General features: G+C 35.0%; 1 protein-coding gene across 1 annotated transcript in view; it reads left to right on the plus strand.

Annotated features, from left to right (window-relative positions):
- Positions 1-22,697, plus strand: part of LOC114046108 (unconventional myosin-XVI-like) — a 682,808-nt gene that overhangs the window by 201,909 nt on the left and 458,202 nt on the right. The window contains exon 7 of the mRNA XM_027866362.1: positions 505-630. Within this exon, the coding sequence (XP_027722163.1) occupies positions 505-630 (126 nt within the window). The remainder of the gene's footprint in view (positions 1-504; positions 631-22,697) is intronic.

Below are 22,697 nucleotides of genomic sequence, written 5' to 3' on the forward strand. Positions count from 1 at the left end.
ATATATATGTATAAATATATATATATAAATATATACATATATATGTATAAATATATATATGTATAAATATATACATATATGTATGTATGTAGAGATGTGTGTATATACACAATTATTATCTCATTCAATTTTTACAATAATCCTGGGAGATAAATCCAATTTTTAATTAATAAAGGTTTATTGATTTACAATGTATGTTAGAATATGCAATAATCTCAATATCAAAATGATTTTCAAAGACAAGGTAGCAACAAGTGAAGATGCTAATGGAAATGAGAAAAAAATAAGAGAATTTCATAATTTTCAAAATTAAATGCTAATAATCTACAGATGTGGCAAATTGGCATAAAAATCTGCTTTGCTTCACACTTGTTTTAAACTTTGATATCAATATGATGTTAAATAATTCAATGAAAATGTATACTTTTGATTAAAATAAATATATGTAATTTTTGGATACATAATGTCAGAAGGAGGATTGATATGAGTCTTTCTTAATCACAGTTACATATGGCCTGTGCAAGTGGCTATAAGGACGTAGCTTCCCTCATCCTAGACCACGGTGCAGATCTCAATGTGGTGGATAATCAGTACTGGACACCTCTCCATTTGGCAGCAAAATATGGCCAGGTAAAGTGATCTCCCTATTTGTTTATAATTGTTGATTTTAGAGTCTGAAGCATCTTGAGATTACTCTTTCATTTCACAATTTATGCTTTTTCTTGGCTCCAAAGGTTATAAAATTAGTCATTATCTCAGCAGCAGCACCACAAGGTGTTTTTTTTTTTAATTTGTTTTGTTTGGTTTTGTTTGTTTTTTTGATTATACGGCTTATTAGGGAAGAAGCTTAGTAAGTAGACACTTTTATGAACCAGGGAGAATAAAAATCCATCATTAAAAGTACACTTATATATATAGGGTTTTTTGAATCATTATCCTTCATATGTTACTCAACACCTCCTGAAGGGGAAAATATTTCATGAATTTATAACATGCTTTATAAAACAAATTGTACAATGATGTTTATTTACTCCTGTATTATTTTTACAAGTCTGTAATTTTACAAGTTAATAGTAATTCTATTTGTTTTATGTGACTAGGTTTCTGAAAGCTAAATTATGTTTTATATGTTCTTTTTCTCCTTGTGGTATCTAATATATTTTAATTATTATTTTAATGGACAAATTATGGGCAAAAATTTACTAGCAATTAAACTTTATTGAGTATATTTTAATAGATTCTTATTTCTAGCTATGATTATATTAAATTAATAAATGTATTAATTCTTTACATTCACATAGAACTTTACAACTTACAAAAGACTTGTATTTACTATCTCACTTTCTCTTCACATTTAGCAAATAAAAAGTAAGTAGCAATTATTTCTGTTTTGGCCAGAAACCCAGAGGGTCTTCCCCTCCCAGATTGTTGTTTTTGTTTTTTTTTTAACTAGGTCAAAGAGGCCATTTTGTTTTTTTGACTCATTTCTTACCTAGCCTTAATCACTGAATGGGTGTTGCATCAGAAAAACTGAGACTTGGGAAAAACCTTTGCTTAAAAAGGACAAGGTCTCCCACTGCATCCTGGGCCATGTCCAGTTGTTCTGATCTTTATCTTGCTACTTGACCCAGATAGCTCTGGAGGAGAAAGTGAGGCTGGTGACCTTGCACAGCCTTGATGTGTCATTAGTCCTCTTCAAGAATGAAGGACAAACAACAAAAACAATAATCCTCTTAACAAAAAAGTATTGTGTGGAGATGCTATTGTCTCCATTTTGCAGAGTTCCAGAAAGGTTAATTATGTACTCAAACTCACACAGCTACTAAGTATAAACCTAGATGTCCAGTACTCTTTTTAACTTACCGCACTGCTTCCATATAATAGAGAGTCGGACTAAGTACTCTCTGGTACTACCTCTAACTCTAGATGTCTTATTTATCAAGTACCTATTATGTACAGGCTGCTGTGCCAGGTCCTAAGAATGAAGTGCAAAAATGAAGCAGTCCCTGCTTTAAAGAAGCTTTCATTCTATTGTAAAGATTGTTATTGTTTAGTCATTTTCAGTTGTATTCAACTCTTTCAGATCCTGTTTGTGGTTTTCTCACCAAAGATACTAGAGGGGTTGCCATTTTCTTCTCTACATCATTTTACAGATGAGAAAACTGAGGCAAGCAAGGTTAAGTGACTTATCCAGGGCCAAACACCTAGTAAGTGTCTGGGGCCAGATTTGAACTCATGAAGATGAGTCTTCCTGATTCCAGGCCTGGCACTCTATCCACTTTGCCACCTAGCTGCCCATTGTAAAGATATTGTAAACATACAGGCACATAGATAAGTATATAAATGGAATATATCATATAAATAAAAAGTAATATTCTGAGGAAGAAAGGAGTAACATGTTCAAAACTAAGTAAGCTTTCTGTAACACCTGATACCTGACTTGGCCCTTGAAGGAAGTTGGGGATTCTAAGAGAAAGAGTCAAGGAAGGTGTGCATTCCAGGCATGGGGGACAGCAATTGCAAAGACACAGAAATAATAAGTAGATGGAAGGTCAGGTCCAGGGAAGCATTCAGTAGGGAAGTTTGTCAGAAATAGAGAATGGGTAAAGGGGAATAACATTAAATAAGTACGAGAAGGTAGGTGAAAGGAAGTCATATTGCAGAGGGTTTTAAATGCCAGGCTAAGGATTTTGCATTTTATCCTAGAAGCAATCTAGAATAACTGAAAAAAATTTTAGTAGAAGAGTAACATGACTGAGTTATATTTGTTTTTAGGAACACCTATATAGAAACTGAGTGGAAAATGGACTAAAGGAGAAGAAGACTATACAAGCAGGGAAGTAAATTAAGAGACAATGAAAATAATGAGATGAAAAGTGATAGAGGCCAGGATTCTAGTATTGGATATGTGAATGTGGAGAAGAAGAAAGACTGAGAAAGATATTCTAGAGATAGAATTGACATGACTTACCAACTAATTCGATATGGAGCGATAGAAGTTTGGAGGAAAAGAAAAAGTCAAGGATAACTTTGATGTTACAAAACTAGGAAGAAGATGGAAATACATGCAAGAGAAATGAAGAATTTTAAAAAGAGAGTATTTTAAGGGGTAAATGTGAGTTATATTTTTGACATATCAAGTTTCAGCTCCCTATGGTACATCAATTTAAAGATTTTTAATAGGCAATTAACAATATAGGACAATGCTTCAGGTGAGAAATGTATGCCTGAATATACAGAATTGCCTTTTAAAAACATAGAAATTAATTTTGAATCCATGATAGTTCATAAGATCATCAAAAGAGAAAATATAGAAACAGAAGAGTTCTCAGCATAGAGCTTAGGGGAGAATATCTACAATTGGTGTATAGGAGAAAGATGATGTTTAAATTAAGGAAATTGAGAAGTAAAGGTCATACTTGCAGGGGAAGAACTAAAGGAAAGTAGTTTTATGGAATACAAAAGGGAGCACATGTCATAAGAAGGATAATAGTCAACAGTGTCAAATAAAATTAGAACGAAAAATGTCCCTGAATTTATTGATAAAGAGTTAAATATTAAATTTGGAGAAAATAGTTTCCATTGACTAGTGAAGTCAGAAACTTAATTGTAAAATATTGAAAAGAAAGTGGGAGTAAAGAAATGTAAATAATGAGTCTAGAGCAGAAAGGGATTCTTAACCTGGTAGCAGTGAATTTAAATATAATGTGACATATAAAAAGTTCTAGAAACATTGTTTCTGGTTAATTAATATTTTATTTATCATGCTAGTGGATAATTAATAAAAGGGATCAGTGAAACTCTTGAATTCAGGGCAACTAGGTGGCGCAGTGGATAGAGCACTGGCCCTGAAGTCAGGAGGACCTGAGTTCAAATTCGGCCTCAGACCAAACACTTGACACTTACTAGCTGTGTGATCCTAGGCAAGTCACTTAACCCCAATTGCCTAAAAAACAACAACAACAACAACAACAACAACAACAACAACAAAAGAAACTCTTGAATTCCAAAGACCTCTCATGAAACCCACTCTACACTTGTAGCTCTCGACAGAGTGAGTGTTCTTGAGGGTGGCAATTGAATCTGATTGGTTAACATGTAATGAAAAGAATTAATATTGCAATGAGAGGTGAACCCATTCTAATGAGAGACTGGGGGATGTGACTTTGATTACTCTTGCTCCCAGACCACCTCAAGCCTTTGGCAGTCTAGACAAAGGATCCACCCCCACCTAAGCCTTAGTAGAACATAATGGGGTGGAATTCACCTTAGATTAAATTCTTTGCAAGGTTCTCTAGTCGTATGGAGTCTCCCACACAGGATCAAAACACATGTACCCCGAAGATTTGAGCAATCTTGTCCATCAACAATGTCCTTCAATTCAATGTCCAAAATAATCTATAGGTTTCTGAAAAAAATTGCATAATTCAATAATTGATTATTAATATAAGAGAGATAATCATTTCTCTCAGATAGAGATAATGGTATTTCAACATAATTGGTTTTCTTTGTATTCTTATGTATTTTATTTTATGCATTTAAAGAGGTCTATAGGCTTCAAAAGATTGCCAAAGGGGTCCATGATACACAAAAAAGTTGAAGGAACCATGGTGCAGAAAGATTTTTTTTTTTATGAATTTGCCTGTGAAAGGAAAAATAAGTATGGGATGATTACTTGAGGGGCTAGCAAGTCTAAAGCAAAACCTTTATAGGGCTACCATAAACCTAAATATGATTATAGCTGGAGAAGAAAGGAACAGTGGATAGGGAGAAATGGAACATGACAGAATGGGAAAGCTTAAGGGAGAAAGCTTCTAGAAGAGATAGAAAGGATGAGATCTTTAACATACATCAAAGGGTTGGCTTGGGCACAAAGAAGCGCTATCTTTTTTTTTCCCCAGACACAAGAGCAAAGGATATGAGTTTTATAGGAGATCATAGGTCTAGACATGTAAGGGACTTCAGCCTCTATCTGGTCCAACTTCCTCCTTTTACGGATAAGGAAACAGGTCCAAGTAGATTAAGTGTCATGGTAAGTTGGCAGGATTTGAACCTAGGATATCTGACACCAGAGCTCTCCATTTTACCACTTTTTCTTCTCTAGGAAGAGGAATATATAATCCCCCATATGCTCAGATATTTTAAAATTTAAAAGTAGGAAGGTTCATACTGGAGTTATGACCACAAGAACCTTTTTAATAAGATCTTAATTTATTATAAATTTTTGTCTTTACATCACTTTCATTTGTGAATATATCCTTAACTCAACACTGTGAAACAATACATTATAACACAAATATTAAAATAAAGAGGGAAAATAATTCTACAAAACATCTATCTTGTCTGACAGTATAAATAATATTATAATTTTTATATTTTGGAGGAAAAATGCCCACTTATGATGTTTGGCCTGAAAAGTAATTCTACTTCAATGGAACATTTTAAAAGCACTTACTGGGTATAAGGTGCTAGGTGCTAGGAATTGAGCTAACTATTCAGAAAAGAATAAGGCATGTATTTGGGTGTGGGAAAATAGGTGGCTATTGGGAAGTGTGTGTGTGTGTGTGTGTGTGTGTGTGTGTGTGTGTGTGTGTGTGTGTGTAAGGGAGACCTGGAGATTAGGGCAGTGATAACAGCAGGATTATACTAAAAATAGAATTCTAGTTGAGTGAGACTTGGTTCAGCATAACTGAACTGTTTCCAGTTCAACTGAATGCTTTCTTTTCAAATATTTCACGTTCTAACACTGATTTATGCCACAGCCTGCCTTTTTTTCACCTCACTAAGTTTTGCATTGAAGTAAATACTTTTTCAAGAATTTTCTATGTCTTAGATAACAAATGAATTCCTGCTGCAGAAATGACTTCTTTTTTTTCTAAAAAAAAAAAATCTTTAAAAAGCACAGTAGAGATCTATGAAAGGTGAATAATATATGATTCTTTTAATATGAAATACGCCCCACAGGGGGTAGAGTCAAAAGTATGCTCATTTTCATTCCAGTTACCCACTTAAGAATCTATTGATATATCTGGTGCCACATGCTAAAAGCGTCTAAGTGTGACTGGATTCATCCTGACTGCCATTTTGAATGTGATACCAAAGTGTCTATTTACCAGTAAAGTAGAACATCACCTGAAATACTTCAAGATTGTGTGATATTTCATATTTGATCAATGGACACATTCGAACTCTATCCTAATGCTATCACATGTGACACTGTGTATATACTCTTTGACACTTGGGAAACTGCAGTAGTAACACTGAGATATAAGTAGTCCAAATCAGCATCTGAACGGCCTTTCATAAGCCTATTTTTTTTTTATTACTGTATCAAAGTGAGGAAAGACAGTATCTTAGATGTCCATCAGGTGGCAGTCTCCCTAGTTAACCAGGCCAGGAACCACTTCAATACTTCTCTAGGGCATGAATGGAATATCTCCTCCAACCACCACTAATCCATTTGGTTTCATATGGCATTTTGGTCAGTTTTGGAATTTAATTTAGGTATGATATAAAATATTGGCTAAACACACATGCATAAACACTCCAATAAGACCCTGATACATAATATGTAATAGCAACATTATTTATTGAATATAGTGAAATGTTAGGAGGAGAAGGTAGAGGTTAAACACACCTCTGTGAAGCCATTATCCAACCTTTTCTCCAAAGTTCCTCTTATTTACCTTCCCACATTTGGATTGTGAGGATAAGACCCTGATCTACCAATACGTAGAGCTTGTGCAAAGGATTAAAGTTATATATTGAGTCTTGAAGGAAGCAAATAAAGCTTGGAGTTGGAGGTGAAGAGGAACATTCATTGCAAGGGAGACAGCCAGTGAAATTGCATGGAGTTGGAAGATGGTTTGTTGTGTGCAACAAATAGCAAGCAGGGGAGTTTAGTTATACAGTAAGTAAAGTATAAGAAAACTGGAAAAAGTAGGAAAAGATAAGGTTGTGAAGGGCTTCAAAAGCTAAACAAAGGTTTTTACACATAAGAGGGTTGTAGTATGTAAATGTTATTTTTGCTTTTGCCAATGAACCTTATGTATGCCTACATGGGTCTCTCTAGAAGTGGCTCATGGAGAGGCAAAAATAAACATCTCTAGAATCTCCTTCTCCCACCCTTCTCTTTTTCTGCCAAAAGGGGAAGAAGGAAGCTGCGATCTGAGGCTGACTACTTTGCTTTCCTCAGAGAAAGGAGGTACCATGATAGAATTATAACTTCCTGCTCCCTTAAATAGTATTAGTCTGGAAAAAGTAATTTTGGGGTTTAAGCCAAAGTCTTGATTACTCTTTATTAATGGGGTATAACTGCCCCAAGCTCTATATCTATGATTTGATCCACTTCCCACAAAATGCCAGTACCACAATAAAAGCCTATAACAAATAGCAAATAAATCAATTTATCCAAGTTAATAACAAAACAGAAATCAAAGAAAGTATACATAGGAGAATATGTACCAGACAATACAGAAAGGACCTCTTCCACTGAGAGTGAGGTAACTTGGCTCATCATTGAACAAGAAAGAAAGAGAGAAAGAGACAGAGACACAGAGAGATAGAAACAGAGACAGAGATACAGAGAGAGAGATACAGACAGACACAAAGACAATCCAAGATCTTGCCCAACAGGAAATGCTCTGAAGTATCTAGTGTAACAAGCTAGGAATAGAAGGATAAGATCAAAGTGCTATATATTGACTTCTCTCCAGAGTCTTTCTCTCCCTTTGGTGATCTGAAGAGTGGATGGAATGGTGCATCTTCTATTTTGAAGCTGGAAGCTAGAAGAGCCCTGGATCTTTCTTTTCTTTTACTCTTAGCAACTCCAGCCTAGCCCTCATGCTGGTGTGAGGCAATGAGTAGTGAGTCTCCACCACTGAGATGAGAGTGCCATATAAATGTTCCTTTGAGCCAATGGTTACATACATGCATTTAATCCATAATAAGAAAAGAACCACTAAGGTTTAAAGAATAGAAGGAGGTGGTGACATAACCAAGCCCAGACTTCAAGAAAATTACTTTGGCAGTCAAATGCAAACATCCTAAATACTTATTGTACAAACGATTTAATGAGTTCACTCAAAATAAAACAAAAACTTAATCTAAGTCACTGTAAGTTACCCTTAATAATATGAAACTATTGAGTTATCACCATCTGAAATTTTGGAAATATTTCTTTGAGTAATTTATTCTTTCAACAAATATTTGGTTGGTGCCTACTGTTTTCCAATCAATGTTTCTTCTCCCTTTTGCTCTTGTACCTACAAACTGCATTAGATATGCTTAGAATTGTTAAAACTTTAAGTGGGATTGTTTTAAGTTTTCTTCTCAGTGTTCATGTAACACTATATTAAAAGCTATTTAAATTAAGGTCAATTTTAATTGCTTGAATATAAGTGGTTAGACTAAACCTAGAGGGAGAAGGGGAAAAACATTGAGAAGAAGATTTAAGTTATTGAGTTTTTGTAAACCAAATTTCTATTTTGCAGTGCTAATTGGTTAGGGTATATATATATGTATGTGTATATACACATAGAATATATGTGTATATATGTGTGTATACATATATACATGCACGTGTATATATGTATGTATGTATATATAGAATACCTAATCAATCTGCATTGACAATATGCATGTGTGTGTGTGTGTGTGTGTGTGTATGTGTATGTGTGTATATCTGAGATTACAGTGCATTGAAGATAGAGAATACTATTCCTGGTCAGATTACTCCTGCTAAGTGAGATGATAATAAACCCCAAGCTATGAATAGACAAAAAAAAAGCATAAGCTATTTTTTTTCCTTCCTCTTTAGAATCCCTTGCATAGGCCATTATCGGCATAATGGGGTTTTTAGAGAAAGTTATACTTTCAGGAACAGAGAGGAGCAAGTTGCTGGAAAAGGGAAACTCATTCCTTTGAAGGTGGAGTGAGTTGAAAGTTATGTCTCTGCAAAGGAAAGAGAAATGGAGTTTGTCCTCAAAGAACTGACTATTGAACCAGCCTTACCAACATTATTATTGTTTGTTGTTCACTTGTGTCCAGTTCTTCATGACCCCACTTGGAGTTTTCTTGGTCAAAATACTGAGCGGTTTGTCATTTCCTTCTCCAGATATTTTAAAGATGAGGAAACTGAGGCAAATAGGATTAAGTGACTTGCACAGCTAGTAAGTGTTTGAGGCCAAATTTGAACTCAGGAAAATGAGTCTTCCTAACTCCAGGCCAGCACTATATCCACTGTGCCACCTAGGTGCCATTACCAGCATTAACTGTTGCTTGTAACAGGATTAAGATTTGGAAGGGACTTTATAGGTCATATAGTCTAATTCTCTCAAATTACAGAATAGGAAACTGAGACATAAGAGAACAAAAACAGATTATCTAAGTTTATCCGGTAATAAGTAGTAGGACAGAGAATTTAAATATGTTCCTTTATTTCAAATTTAGTTTTCTATCCATTGTACCACCTTGCATATCAATGGAAGAAACTAATAGTAAAGGTCAGTAAGGAAGCTGTTGTAGTTATAAAAAATAATTGCTTGTGTGTGTGTAGATACATATACACACATATATTCTCATTCCAGCCTCACAATAACAACTAGATTTATTAAATACTTCCTATGCATCTGACATTTTGATAGGCACTGGAGATACAATGCTGACTCTTTGAGTTGTCTATACTATAGTGTAGTAATAAGTCATTAAGGCCCAAAGCAAGGTGATGGTAGGGAGAAAGGTAAGGGAGGGACAGAGTGAGATTGTGTCTGGCTCTGGTGACCAATCAGATATAGAAGGTATGGGACTGGGAAAAGTCAGTGAGGATAGAGATATTTAAGAATAGGTGACTAATATATCCTTAAATAGGATATTTAAGAATAGATGGCCTTACCATTAACAGAATGCAGAAATTCAGATGGAATTAATTTGAGAAGCAAGGGAGAAAGACAATGATTTCAGTTTTAGATACATTGGGTTTGACGTGCTAATGGAAATGTTCAATAGACAGACAAAAATGTGTGACTGAAACTCCTCATTAGAAAAGGAAAATAGATGTGGGCCAAGGAAAGAATCTTTATACAATACTTATATTTAGGAATAGGCAAAATAAAAGTAGATAGAAGAGGAGAAACTAATGAAGTAAAACTCAACAAAAAAGAAAAAAAAATCATTGGAAGTCAAAGTAAGAAAGCTTCAAAGAAGAGAGTATAGTTAATAGTGTTCATTGCTTCAGAACAATAAAGGAAGATAAGGAATGAAAAAAAAAGTTATTGAATTTGATGATCAGGAGGCCATTGGTGATTTTTTAAGAGACTAGTTTAAGTTGAATGGAGAGTGTATTAAGCCTTAGAAAAATGTAAAACTTCACTAGTCATCAAAAGAGATTAATATAACCATCTACATTGGCAAAACAAAGTGGATGAAAAACACATCGTTCAATCTATGATAAACAGTCGGATAGGCTACTCCATGTATACCTTGAATAAGCTTCACACTTAATATTAAGATGGGACCAGAAGAGAGTAGTAGAAAAATGCTGGTTTGGACTGCATTTGGGAAATGTCACATCTTAGACTGCTTATCACTATGAAAGTCAATTTAGTTAACATCAATAGCTTTCTGTTGATGTTTTATAATGGAGAAATATGGAACCTGTCTTTCCCAGAAGATGTAAAATAGTCTGAAGGGCAATGAAATACTGGTGGACTTAAGTAAACTGCAGCATCTCATCAACTAATATGAGGTAAATGACATTAAAAATGTGTAAGTGGCATCAAATGTTTATATGACTGGAAACAAAATCAGTCAATTATGTAATAAGAATGAGAGATAAGAGATGAATAGGTCAAGTGGCATATAAGTGCTCTTGACATATTAAAGAATCAATAGGAAGGCTCAGTGCTTTGGAAACATCATCTAGATTGTTTATAAGAAAACATATACAGGAATTGCACATGAGGAGTAGATGTGCAGGGGCTATGAGCTACATCAACATAGAGTACCCTGTAATAAAATCACAAGTCCATCAAAAACATTTTTTTCCCCGCTCAATAGAAGTCATTGCAAACCAATAATTTTACATTTTTTTGAGGTTTCTTTCCGGAGGCACAGAGGTCCTGGTTGATTTAGATTAAATATCTTTTTTTCCTCCTGTGGGATGGGTGTTTGTGTGTATATATAATAATATACACTATATTTGTATACATATAGCTATATGTATATGCATATATGTATACATAATGCAGGCAACTATATAGCATAGTGGATAAAGCACTGGGCTTAGAAGCAGAAAGACATCTTAACGACTTCAAATGCAGTCTCAGACACTTACTAGCTAGGCAAGTTGTCCCTGTTTTCCTCAGTTTCCTCAACTATAAAATGAGCTGAAGAAGGAAATGGCAAACCACTCCTGTAATCTTTGCCAAGAAAACTCCAAATGGGTTCATGAAAAGTCAAACATGACTCAACAATAACCACAAAATATATACATAATACATTCTCTCCACCCCCCTCACTGTCTTTCTCTGTGTCTCTCTGTCTCTGTCTGTCTCTGTGTGTGTGTGTGTGTGTGTGTGTGTGTGTGTGTGTGTGTCTATAACTTGGCTTTTAAAAATTTCCAATTCATAAGGTACAAATAGAGCAGGCTTTATTGCAACAAGACTTTTCCCTCTTTCACTTTATCAGTTTATAAATCATTGTTTTAATTTGAATCATTATGTGGAATTCATTTTTTAAAAATCTTTCTATCCTTGAGAATAACGTTTAAAAACTGTGTTATTTTAAATGTGTCCTTTTATTTTTTTCTTTCATGGTATGATAAAACATACAAAATCAAAAGAGATAGAATTATTATATTCTCCCTTATTAACAATGAGAGGGGGAGAAAAAGGTGTTCTTGTAACAGCTACATAACAATATAACCTCAAAACTACAATGCTTCATTAACATGAGACAATATTTCTTTGGCTGAAAGAGATGATATTAATAAAAATTTATAAATAAATCACCTCTCAATTATTTTGCCAAGCAAATTTCATTAGACATCAAGACATATTTCACTGAACATATCAACTATGTTGTCACATAGCATATAAACATAGCTACTTTTTAATTTTCCAATTTTATGTTTGTGTTTTAGAGTTTTCATTTACCCTGATTATCAGTTTCCATGTATATGAAATTTAAAGCTATTTCTCAGTGGTAAATGTGTTTTTGTTTGGCAAAATGTTTTATGAAGACTCTTTTTTTTAAGGAAGATTAATATATATGTTTGGAGACCTGCACATAGAAGATATTTTTAAGACAAATGGCTCCTGAATGAAAATAATTTTATAAAGTAGTTCATGATTTATAATAGGATTGATTAATTTTGCTTACAGGAAAGAGTTCTATAAATTTGTCATTGTCCTTTATACATGTACTTTTTCCCAATAAGAAAAAAATGCTTATTTTTGTTGTTCTTGGGCTGAAAATGTAAACTGAATAAATCATATGAGCAATAAATTTGTTGTTTGCAGCTTATAACTCTTTTCTGAGTTGCAAATAAACAGAAATTTGTCTCAAGCCTCTAATACGTATATTTCCATTAGTATTTACAACATGAAAATAAATACCATGCTAGAGGATGATAAAATAATTTTGGAAGAACATATAATGTAGAACTTCTTCATTTCTGTTTTGTGCAGTATTATATAACCAATGATATCTTCATAAATGTTTAGTACCAAGCTTTCAAAAAAATCTATACTTGACAAATTTTTAAGTTTAATCTACATTATTAACATTTTCTTCATCAAATTTAGACAATCAGCAAAACAATAAATCAAGCCTTGATTTGTAGTGTTTGCTGATATCCTAGCTATAAATGCTTACAGTGAAACTAAACAATCAGCTCTCCTGAGCCCATTAGAGCTGGATTCACAGCCCAAACCTGACATTCACAATGGTGGTTTTATACTTTCTAATTCATTTCTACCTCTATACATAAAAATGAAGCTATCTGTTGATTTTCATTTTTTTCTATATTTTCTCCTTTTATTTTTCTTGAAGTCAGCAAAAACCTTTTATTTTTTTTCAGTTACAACTTTTAAATTTGATTAATGAAAAAGCATTTATTAGACTTTTACTATGGGCCAGGCACTGTACTAAACACTGGGAATACAAAAATAGATCAAGAATAGTCCTTTAGGGACTTTAGGGAGCTCATATTTTGATGGGAGTGGGAGAACAACATGTTCATATAAGATAATCTTTGAGGGAGAAGACACTTAGCAGCTGAGGGAGGTAGAAAAGAAAATTTGCAGAAAGTTGCAATAGATTTATATAATATAGAGCAAGGAAACTTAAACTGTGGTTGCTGAATTTTTAAAATATATTTATTTTAATTGCTGTATTTCAATGTAAATTATTTCCTTCCCAATTGAGCCTATGAATATTATTGAATGCATTCAAAAATATTATTAGAAGAGGTCAATATGCTTCAATATACTTTCAAAGAGGTCCAGAGCACAGATAAAAGTTAAGGACCCTTACTTATTGTTCAGTTGTGTCTGACTCTTCATGATCCCACTTGGGGTTTTCTTGGCAGAAATATTGGAATAGTGTGCCGTTTCCTTCTCTAGCTTATTTTACAGATAAGGAAACTGAGGCAAACAGGGTTAAAGTGACTTTTCCAGGGTTACTCAACTAGTAAGTGTTTGAGGCCGGATTTGAATTCAGGAAAATGAATCTTCCTGACTCCAGGCCTGATACTCTACCCACTGCACCACCTAGCTGTCCAAGAGCCCTTACTAGAGAAGCTCATTTCTTTTAATGAATTTTGAAGTGCAACAAAGCATGTATATGAAATACCATATAGTTTCCTCTGTAATCAACTTCTGATCAACAAAGATATGTACTACTATTATTTAACCCCCTTTCCATTTCCTAAATTGATATACCTTTTTATAAGTTAGTCATGAAAGTACTAGGTAATTTTTTAAATCTGTAAAACATTTTCATCCATGTATGTGTGTATGTCTGTATGTACACATACATATAGATACTTATGCACATACATGTATTCTATATTCTCACAAAAAATTTAAGGCAATGCAATAAGGCAATTTATACATTTTCAATGTCTAAATGATTATACAGCTTTATCACATTTTTCTTTTTAAGATTAGGACTCATTTCTACAAAAAATTTATATTTAATATATTATATTATGTTAATATAAATATAATAAAAATATAAAAAGTTAATATTCTGTATATAATGGATGTGCTAAGGACCTGTTGAGGTGTAGATGCTAGAGGTGCTGGGACCCCAAAATCATGACACACAAGTCCTGCCCAATTGAATTTGACCCGAGTCTTCTTTCAGTCAAAGACAGAGTTTCATTTGAGATGAACCATACAGGCCAGACTCTTAAGGAATCTGAACATTAGTGATGCCTGTAAGAATGAGCGGGCATGAGGAAGTCTAAGAATTTAAATGGGGGCCAGGATGGATCTTATATACAGCCAAGTAATTTTGGGTGACCCGAGCAGGGACTGAGAGGTTGAATGGGGTCATCCTGGAACAGACAGTGGAGGACCAGGCTTCATCAGGATAACAAAGAACTGGAAGATAGGAAAGGAAGAGGTTGAATGGAGTCTGGGTAAGAATAGACTTCATTAGGGTATCAAAGGGAGATAAGGTTTAGGATAAGGGAGGGCCAGTCCATCAGAGTAAGAGATTAGGAAAGTCTAGTAGGATTATAGCCTCAAACAACTGCTTTCCATTTCTTTGATAATTCAAAGAAAGTTTAAGGGTTTTCTGGGGCCCATAGACAAATGGGACCCAAATTCTTTTTGGGGTGAAGGCCAAAGATCAAGGCTTGGGCCCATACCCCGTCAGACCTACCTAGCTTCAAAACGAGGAGGACATGGATTTAAGTCTTAACTCTGTCATATATTGGCTGTCCTCTTTGCAATTTATTTAACCTCACAGTGCCTCTAGGGAATTTTCTGGTATTGAACATTACAGAATAGTTGTTAAAGGGCATTGACAGAAGAAATTTTATTCCCAGAAGTTCCCTACAGAAATGGATTGGTGTGAACAGCAACAATAAAAATAAACATATAAGCACAAAATCTTTGCTAACACCTGGATATTTCAAAGAATTTCAGAATTGTAGAGGGCATTACACATCAATTAGTCCAGCCCGTACATGAAAAGGTTTGCCCAGACTAAACCATCCCTCTCAAGGGGAAATCCAGTCTCTCTGAAGATCTTAAACAATGAAGAATTCCTGAACTCTGCAGACAGTCCAATACTCTTTTTGGCTACCCAAAATTTTAAGAAGAATTGCTTATATTGAGCCACAAATAGAGCATAAACAACTTTCACCATTGCTCCTATTTTTGCCTTCTGGGGATAAATAAAACAAATCTAAACCCTCCTTTATCACCTGTTAAGTTACTTAGACTGAAGCTGGGTTAAGAGGAAAGAGATTCCTCATGATCCCTAACCTGATTGTATCATATGAGAAATTTCCCACACTATTTCATTTATTCCTAACATGGCCCAGTCTGTCATTAAGGCTATACTTGAATCTTATCCTACTTTGTAGAAAATGACAAAACTCTGCCCCCTCCCCCCCCCCCGAAAAGTCTTAGTGAAGATGATGGAGTATGGGCCCAAGCTGAGACTTTTGCCTCTTTCTCCAAATAGTATTTGGCTCCCATTTGTCTATGGGCCCCAGAAAACCCTTATACTTCATTAACTGGCCTTTCCTTATCTCTTATTCTTATTCTGATTTTTCCCTATCTCTCTAAGAAGCCAGTCCTTGAAATCCTAAGGAAGAGACCTAGTCTTTGATCCCACCTTTGATCTTATCAACCTCTTCCTTCCAGTTCTTTGTTACCCTGATAAAAGCCTAGTCTTTCATTGTCTATTTCTAGGTGACCCTATTCAGATACTCCCATTCTCCCTAAACCCCTCCCCCAATCACCACTCCTCTAGTCACCCAAAATTACTTGAGTGTATGTAAAATCCACCCTGGCCCCCATTTAAACGCTGAGACTTTTTCATGCCTGCTCATCCTTACCAGGGTCACTAATGTTCAGATTCCTTAAAAGTATGGTTTATCTCTAATAAACTTTTTTTTCTCTGACTGAAAGAAGATTTGGTTTGAATTCATTCAGACAGGGCCCATGTGTCAAGATCTGGGGGTCCCAGCACCCCTAAACCTCTAGACCTCATCAAAGACATCGTCATCTCCATTAAGAGTAGGGCTTTTCTAAAGACTTTTTTTGGGAGGATGGTGGGAGGAATTTTTTTTTTAATAAGTAGAGTATTCTTTTTCCTCAAGTAGCATTTTCAGTTTCACTTTAAGTAAGAATGAACCACAACTAAGTGTAATAAAGATATTCCACCCTACCTTGTACCCTGTTAATTACTTAGACTTTACACACTGCTGTAGTTAACTGTCATTATAATAAATGAAGAAAATACGTTACTTCTGGGATGGAGTTAATGTTTACAGACTCCTCAATTTAGCTCAACAACAACAACAAACCCTTATTAAGTGCCCAGTGTTATGCTAGATGCTAAGGATGCAAAAAACAACTTAGTCCCAACCCTCCAGGTTTTTACATTTTACTAAGCTCATGAAAAACAAACAAACAAACAAAACAAACAAAGAGAAATGATACCTTAGAAAAGGTGAGGAAAGAAAGAGAGCTTTAACATTTTAGGCGGATGAGAAAGCAAGAGATGAGGTTACATAGGTTTCATTAGTAGAGAGTTTTTAATAACCTAGTAATGGAGGGATAAGCATTACCAGTTTGGCTGGGCCAAGTAGAAAACTGTACTTCACTCTCAAATGTTAAGATATGGCATATTTAAAGCTGATGAAATTTGAAGTATTCTGAGAATACAGAGAACAAATGATGAATGGGAAGTTGTTCTAAGCATTCTAAAAATAATTCATTCCCATCCCACTTTTTCCCCAAATTGGTAATTATATGGGGAAAAAATTCCCCAGATTTACAATTTTGTGAACAGATAGTTATAACTGAGAAGAACTTTAGGTATCACCTCATTCAACCTCCTCCTTTTTTATATTAGGAAATAGCTTTAGAGTTGAAGTAAAGCCAAAGGTCATACCAAGCATTCATAGCAGAGAGCCCATGGCCTCTGACATCAAATATAATGGTTATTCCAGTAGATCACACCAACTCAGATATTAGCAATGCCTAGATCTCTGTATACATATTCCCTATATTATGAGGCAATGATTGCTAAATTGAGAGTCTCAAAATATGGATTGTAGTCCTGTTGAGGTTTAGCGGTGCTGGGACCCCAAAATAGCAACGCAGGTCCTGCCTCAAATGAATTCAACTCTAGCCTTCTTTCAGCCAGAGACAAGATTTCTTAGAACACAGGTCTAGGTGGGAGAGATTTTAAGAATCCACACTATTGGCCAGACTCTTAAGGAATCTGAGCACTTTAATGGACACAAAATGGATCTTTTATACAGAAGACTATGGGAACAGAGAAGGAGTCTAGAAAGAATTAAGGGTGGGAAGTAGCTGGGGGTGATCTGGAGGTAACAGACAATGAAGGGCTGGGCTAGGTTAGGGGTAACAGAGAATTGGGAGATTGGGTATAGGCCACAATGAAAGGCCAGTTGAGAGGATTACTGGAATGGGTCAATGTCAGGCTAACACTAGAGACTTGACCACGTAAGAAAGTTCAAGGAAGTTGTGGGGAGGGTTTCCAGGGCCTATACCCATCAGTCCCACCTCTGCCACCAACTAAATTTTTATTTAACCTTAGGAAAGGCATTTATATATTCTGTGGTATTGTTTCTATAGCCATAAAATCAGGATAATGCATTATTTCCACCATGCAGAATGGTTATGTGGATCCAATCAAGTGGTATATGTAAATACTATGAAAATATGAAACACTATTAATTAATTAGCAACTATGTGATTTGAAGAGCAAACCAAGTCTTTAAATTATTTAAATAGTTAAATAAATATAACTTTGGGGTGGTATAAGTCTTCCGGGAAAACATGATTTTCAGGATTCATATGGTTGCATTATTTTAGCTCTTCTAAAATGGAGATTACACTGATTTATTCTGCAGATGTTTGTATCTATTTTATCCTCTTTCTTTATCATAGAACAATTCTGCATATGCCAAATGTAATTATGTTACATGATTTTGTTTATCTATAATGGAATCTTTATAAGAATGTCTTTTCTTTTCCTAAGGCATTGTTTCCTTTTACCTTCTTGTATTCTTTTCACTTAATCTTTTGTCATTTTGAAACATAATAACAGAGCATTCTATATTCTGTGTCCTCCAGAGACCAGGATGACATTTATTTCTGTTTTTGCTCATATCTGATTTTTTTTTGTTTATTTTGCAGTTTATTTACTTTTACTATCATTATAGTCAGCAGAATATAAAATAAATTTTCCCCAAGTTAGAATGTAGATCATGATTCATTTTTAGTCTATCTGCACTAATTTTATAGCTTCTTGGAGGAAGGGGCTGTATAACCATAAAATGTTGGAAAATCATCCACCACTCTCTTTGAATTACAGTTACATATAAATACTCCATGAAGCGGAAGCAACCGATTCAAAGTCAGTATTGTGGAAGAGATCAATGGTAAAAATTAATCAATTCAATTCAACCAACATTTATGAAGTCAGCAACATCTGAATTTAATTCTGGTCTTAGACACTTCCAAACTGTGTGGCCTTGTACAAGTCACTTAACCTCTGTTTGCCTCAGGAGTTTCCACATCTGTAAAATGGGAACAATAGCACCTATCTTCCAGGGTTATTGTGAGTTTCCAAAGAGATAATTTTTACAAAGCTCTTTACAGACCTTAAAGCATCATACAAATACTAACAACTCCTTCTCCTCCTCCTAGTATTATGAAGTAGGTACTATGTGCACAGATACTATGTGCTGTGAATTTCCTTCTCCTTTCCCTTTGAAATCTGTCCTCTAAATCTCCTCCTTTGATTCCTTGGATTATAATAGCAGGTAACCAGGAAGGTGTTTTGAAAGAAAAAATTGTTCTCTGACCCCAAGCAAAAGAGAAAAATATAATGGCATGTATTAATATAAAAAGAATAGGAATTAATTATAGAATTAGTATAAAAAGAATAAGAAAAGTTGCTTTGAGATTTTAAACATCAGAGAAGGAATTGTAATAATGCATATCACCATTTCCATATTTCTATCCTTCCTGCCAAGCTTCTTCACACACATTGTAGAATTATAACACAGGAAGTCCCTGGTCCATCTGTATCTGAATTATCTAACCATCTCAACCTGAGGAATAGCTACCTTTTCCTCCTTTGCCTCTGCAGACTTAGTGCTAGGTGACAATACCAGAATAGGGTGTTCAGGGAGGACTAGCAGCTCTGGTGAGATGGCTTGCCAAGCCCCTTTCAGGGCTTCTCATCTAACTTTGGTGTCCATCTATCACAACTCTCACCTGTGGGTCCAGGAAGTTGTAGAATACACTGTGGCCACATCCCAGTGAAACCATCTTGGCAGATGGTTTTAAACCGGGGGTGAGAAACCTGGTCCTCTAGGTCCTCAAGTGCAGCCCTTTGACTGAATCCGAACTTCACAGAACAAATCCCCTTAAGAAAAGAATTTGTTCTATAAAACTTGGACTTAGTCAAAAGGTCGCACCCAAGGACCTAGAAGGCCACATGTGGCCTTGAAGCCACAGGTTCCCCACCCCTGGGCTAAACCAAGTTGATGGTAACCGACAGGATTCAAACCCATTGGTGAGTCTACCCCAAACATGTGAAGACTTCCCCAGCAGAATGGGCAGATGAGAACAATTTGTTCTAATTGCCATGAAGGCAGCTAAAGCAGGAGCTGTGGAGCACTTAGAGCTTGGTCAGGCATCAAAGATTCATCCACTGCATCCTAGGCTATCACAGGTCATCCTGACTTTTTTCTTGCCACTGGACTTCAATGACCAAAAAAGAGAGTGAAGCTAATGACTTTGTGCAACTCTGCCTCATTTAAATCCAATGTCATTGGTCCTTTTTTGAAAATGAAGGTGGAACAACAACAACAATAATTCTACTTGAAACCCTTATGCTAATGTAGAAGTGATGCTTGATCCTTGAAAATTATGTCAATATAACACAAAATATGGTAGGACCTTACATTTGAATTTGGGAAGATAACATATAAAAGGGAACCGAAAAGGAGCAAAGAGAGAGTACTTACATTCAGACTAGTTGGAAAAGTCAGCTAAGTCACATTCTGAGCTGGCCGGAAGTGAGCACGTCTAAAATGGAAATTTCCTCAAATGGGGCTCCCTGAAGAAGCTCATAGGAGAAGGACACTGCAGCAACTGTGGAGGTATCTCCAGCATAAGAAGGCTTCTGGGGCCAAGTTGGAAAAGTACAAAGAATCACAAACTTAGCAGGTTTAGAGAAATGTCGTGTTTGGTTGGAATACAGAATTTTGAAGGGGAGAAGTATGAAACGGAAGTGGATAGAGATTTAGATTCTAAATTTATATTTCTAGAGCCAGGGCCTGGACTCTACTGGGCTTTAAATGACAGCTTGAGGTGTTTATACATTATAGTTGATGAAATAGAGAACTAATGAAGATTTCAAGCAAGAGAGTGATATGGATAGTCTGATGGCTTAGAAAGATTATTTAGGTTGTTGTATGGAGAGTTTGTTTTATTCTATGTTGGATTCTCATTATAAATAAAACTAGAAGGTAATGAAATGGTAACTAAATCAAAGATCATAGATTCTTCTCAGAGAGGAACAAAGAAATTAATACAATGATTTTAATCTGCATCTGAAGGTAACAAGAAACATTTCTTAGGACATAGTTACGAGATAGAGGAAGTCTTAAAGAGTATCTAGTCTAGTCCCTTAATTTTACAGATATGAAAACTGAGATTAAAAAAAAAAGTTAAGTTGCTTAACCAAGTTCACACAATTGGTAAATAGGAGCATGCAGATTCAAACCCAAGTCCTCCTGCCTCTCAATAATTTTGACCATTCTTCTAGCAAATTTTTCACAGAATCCCCAAATTTCCTTAACCCCAAGGACTTCTTTCTCCACCCCAATTTAGACCTCACCCTCTTGGGAATTAATTATACTCTCAGATTTTAAAAATCCACTCTCCAGCAGCAACATTTTGCACTTTCTCCTTTTCCATTTTCTTATTCTCTTTAGTTCTACTCTTTATCTTTATTGTGGATTACAGATCCTATACAACTGTGACACTGGTCTGGTATTTCCTTCCATAAATTCCATGCATCAGTCAAACTGGAGAATTCTTTATCCTTAGAATATACCCTGAACTCTTTCACCCATACTTTTACTCAAGCTTTCCCCTATATCAGGAACTCCCTTCCTTCCCACTTTCATCTTTTGAGCTACCACTTCTCTTTTAAAGCTAAGTTCAACTGACAATTCTTTCAAGGAGCCTTTCCACATCTGCTCACCCATAATCCAGTGCCACATATATAATTCATTTATTACCTTCCCCATCAGGCCTCATACTACTGTCCTAGGCAACCTTCTATTTCATGTACCCATATACCCTGTTTATTATACTTACCTGTGTTAGTGTCTGATTGCACATTAGACTGTGAGTGCCTTGGGAACAGGGAATACACACACCCACACCCACACATATGTTTATATATATATATATATACACATATATATTCATAGGTATATATAGGTGTATATATGTATGTATTATATAGGTATATATTATATATATACATATTTATATGAATGTGGGTATGCATTTCCTAGCATGCTATCATAATGTACATAGCATATTTTTCAGATGCTGTGAACCAAAAACACTTTATGTACTTGTACATATAATTTAAATGACATATCATAGATCAGAATAGCATTGAACCTTTCAAATGTAGTTGTACAACTCTCACTGGATTCTTTTTCAGTTTATACCCTGAAAATTAAGGTAGGATCTAGGCTTTCCTTACTATTTTTTTCTTTAAAAAATAATGAACTTTAAGGCATCAGCTCCACGAAGTTCTAATAAAAATTAAATACTGTTACATTATTCAAAACCACAGTGAAGCACATAACCAGGGCTTTGTGCAAATTTATATTTCAACTTAATTAACTTTTATGCTAGCCTTTTAAAATCCCCTTTAGAGAAACAGACTACATATAAAAATTTGATGTATATTTATCATGCTGTGAATATCGGTCCTCTGTTTATTATAAAACCCTGTTAATAGTGAAAGTGAATCTAAGTAAAGTTAAGGACTCTACAAAGTGGATTTTATCCTCTCGATTCAAAAAAATGAAGAGAAAATGAGTTTGAATTAACTCAGCTTCACAGCCTCAATGTGGGCAAGGACAGAAAATAGGAAGTAATTGAAATTAGCACTGACCTGAATATCTCAGTCTTGGTGATTGCATCAGTGACTTCCAATTAGAAATGAATTGGAAGCAGTGACTTTCTTGCATGGAAAGAGTAGTACATAAACACATTTAAACAGTTACCTAGTTTCTCCATTCTCATGGGAAATGATTTTTTTTTTTTTTTATAAGCTCAAAAGGTAATAGGTTCAAAGTAAGTCTGAAGAAATCCCATCCAGGAAAGCATGTCACCTTTATATCACAGATTTGAAGTTAAGGCAGAGTAGGGATAGAAAGTGTT

The sequence above is a fragment of the Vombatus ursinus genome, unplaced genomic scaffold (genome assembly GCF_900497805.2).
Source record: "Vombatus ursinus unplaced genomic scaffold, bare-nosed wombat genome assembly UNPS02014781.1, whole genome shotgun sequence".
Taxonomy (NCBI): domain Eukaryota; kingdom Metazoa; phylum Chordata; class Mammalia; order Diprotodontia; family Vombatidae; genus Vombatus; species Vombatus ursinus.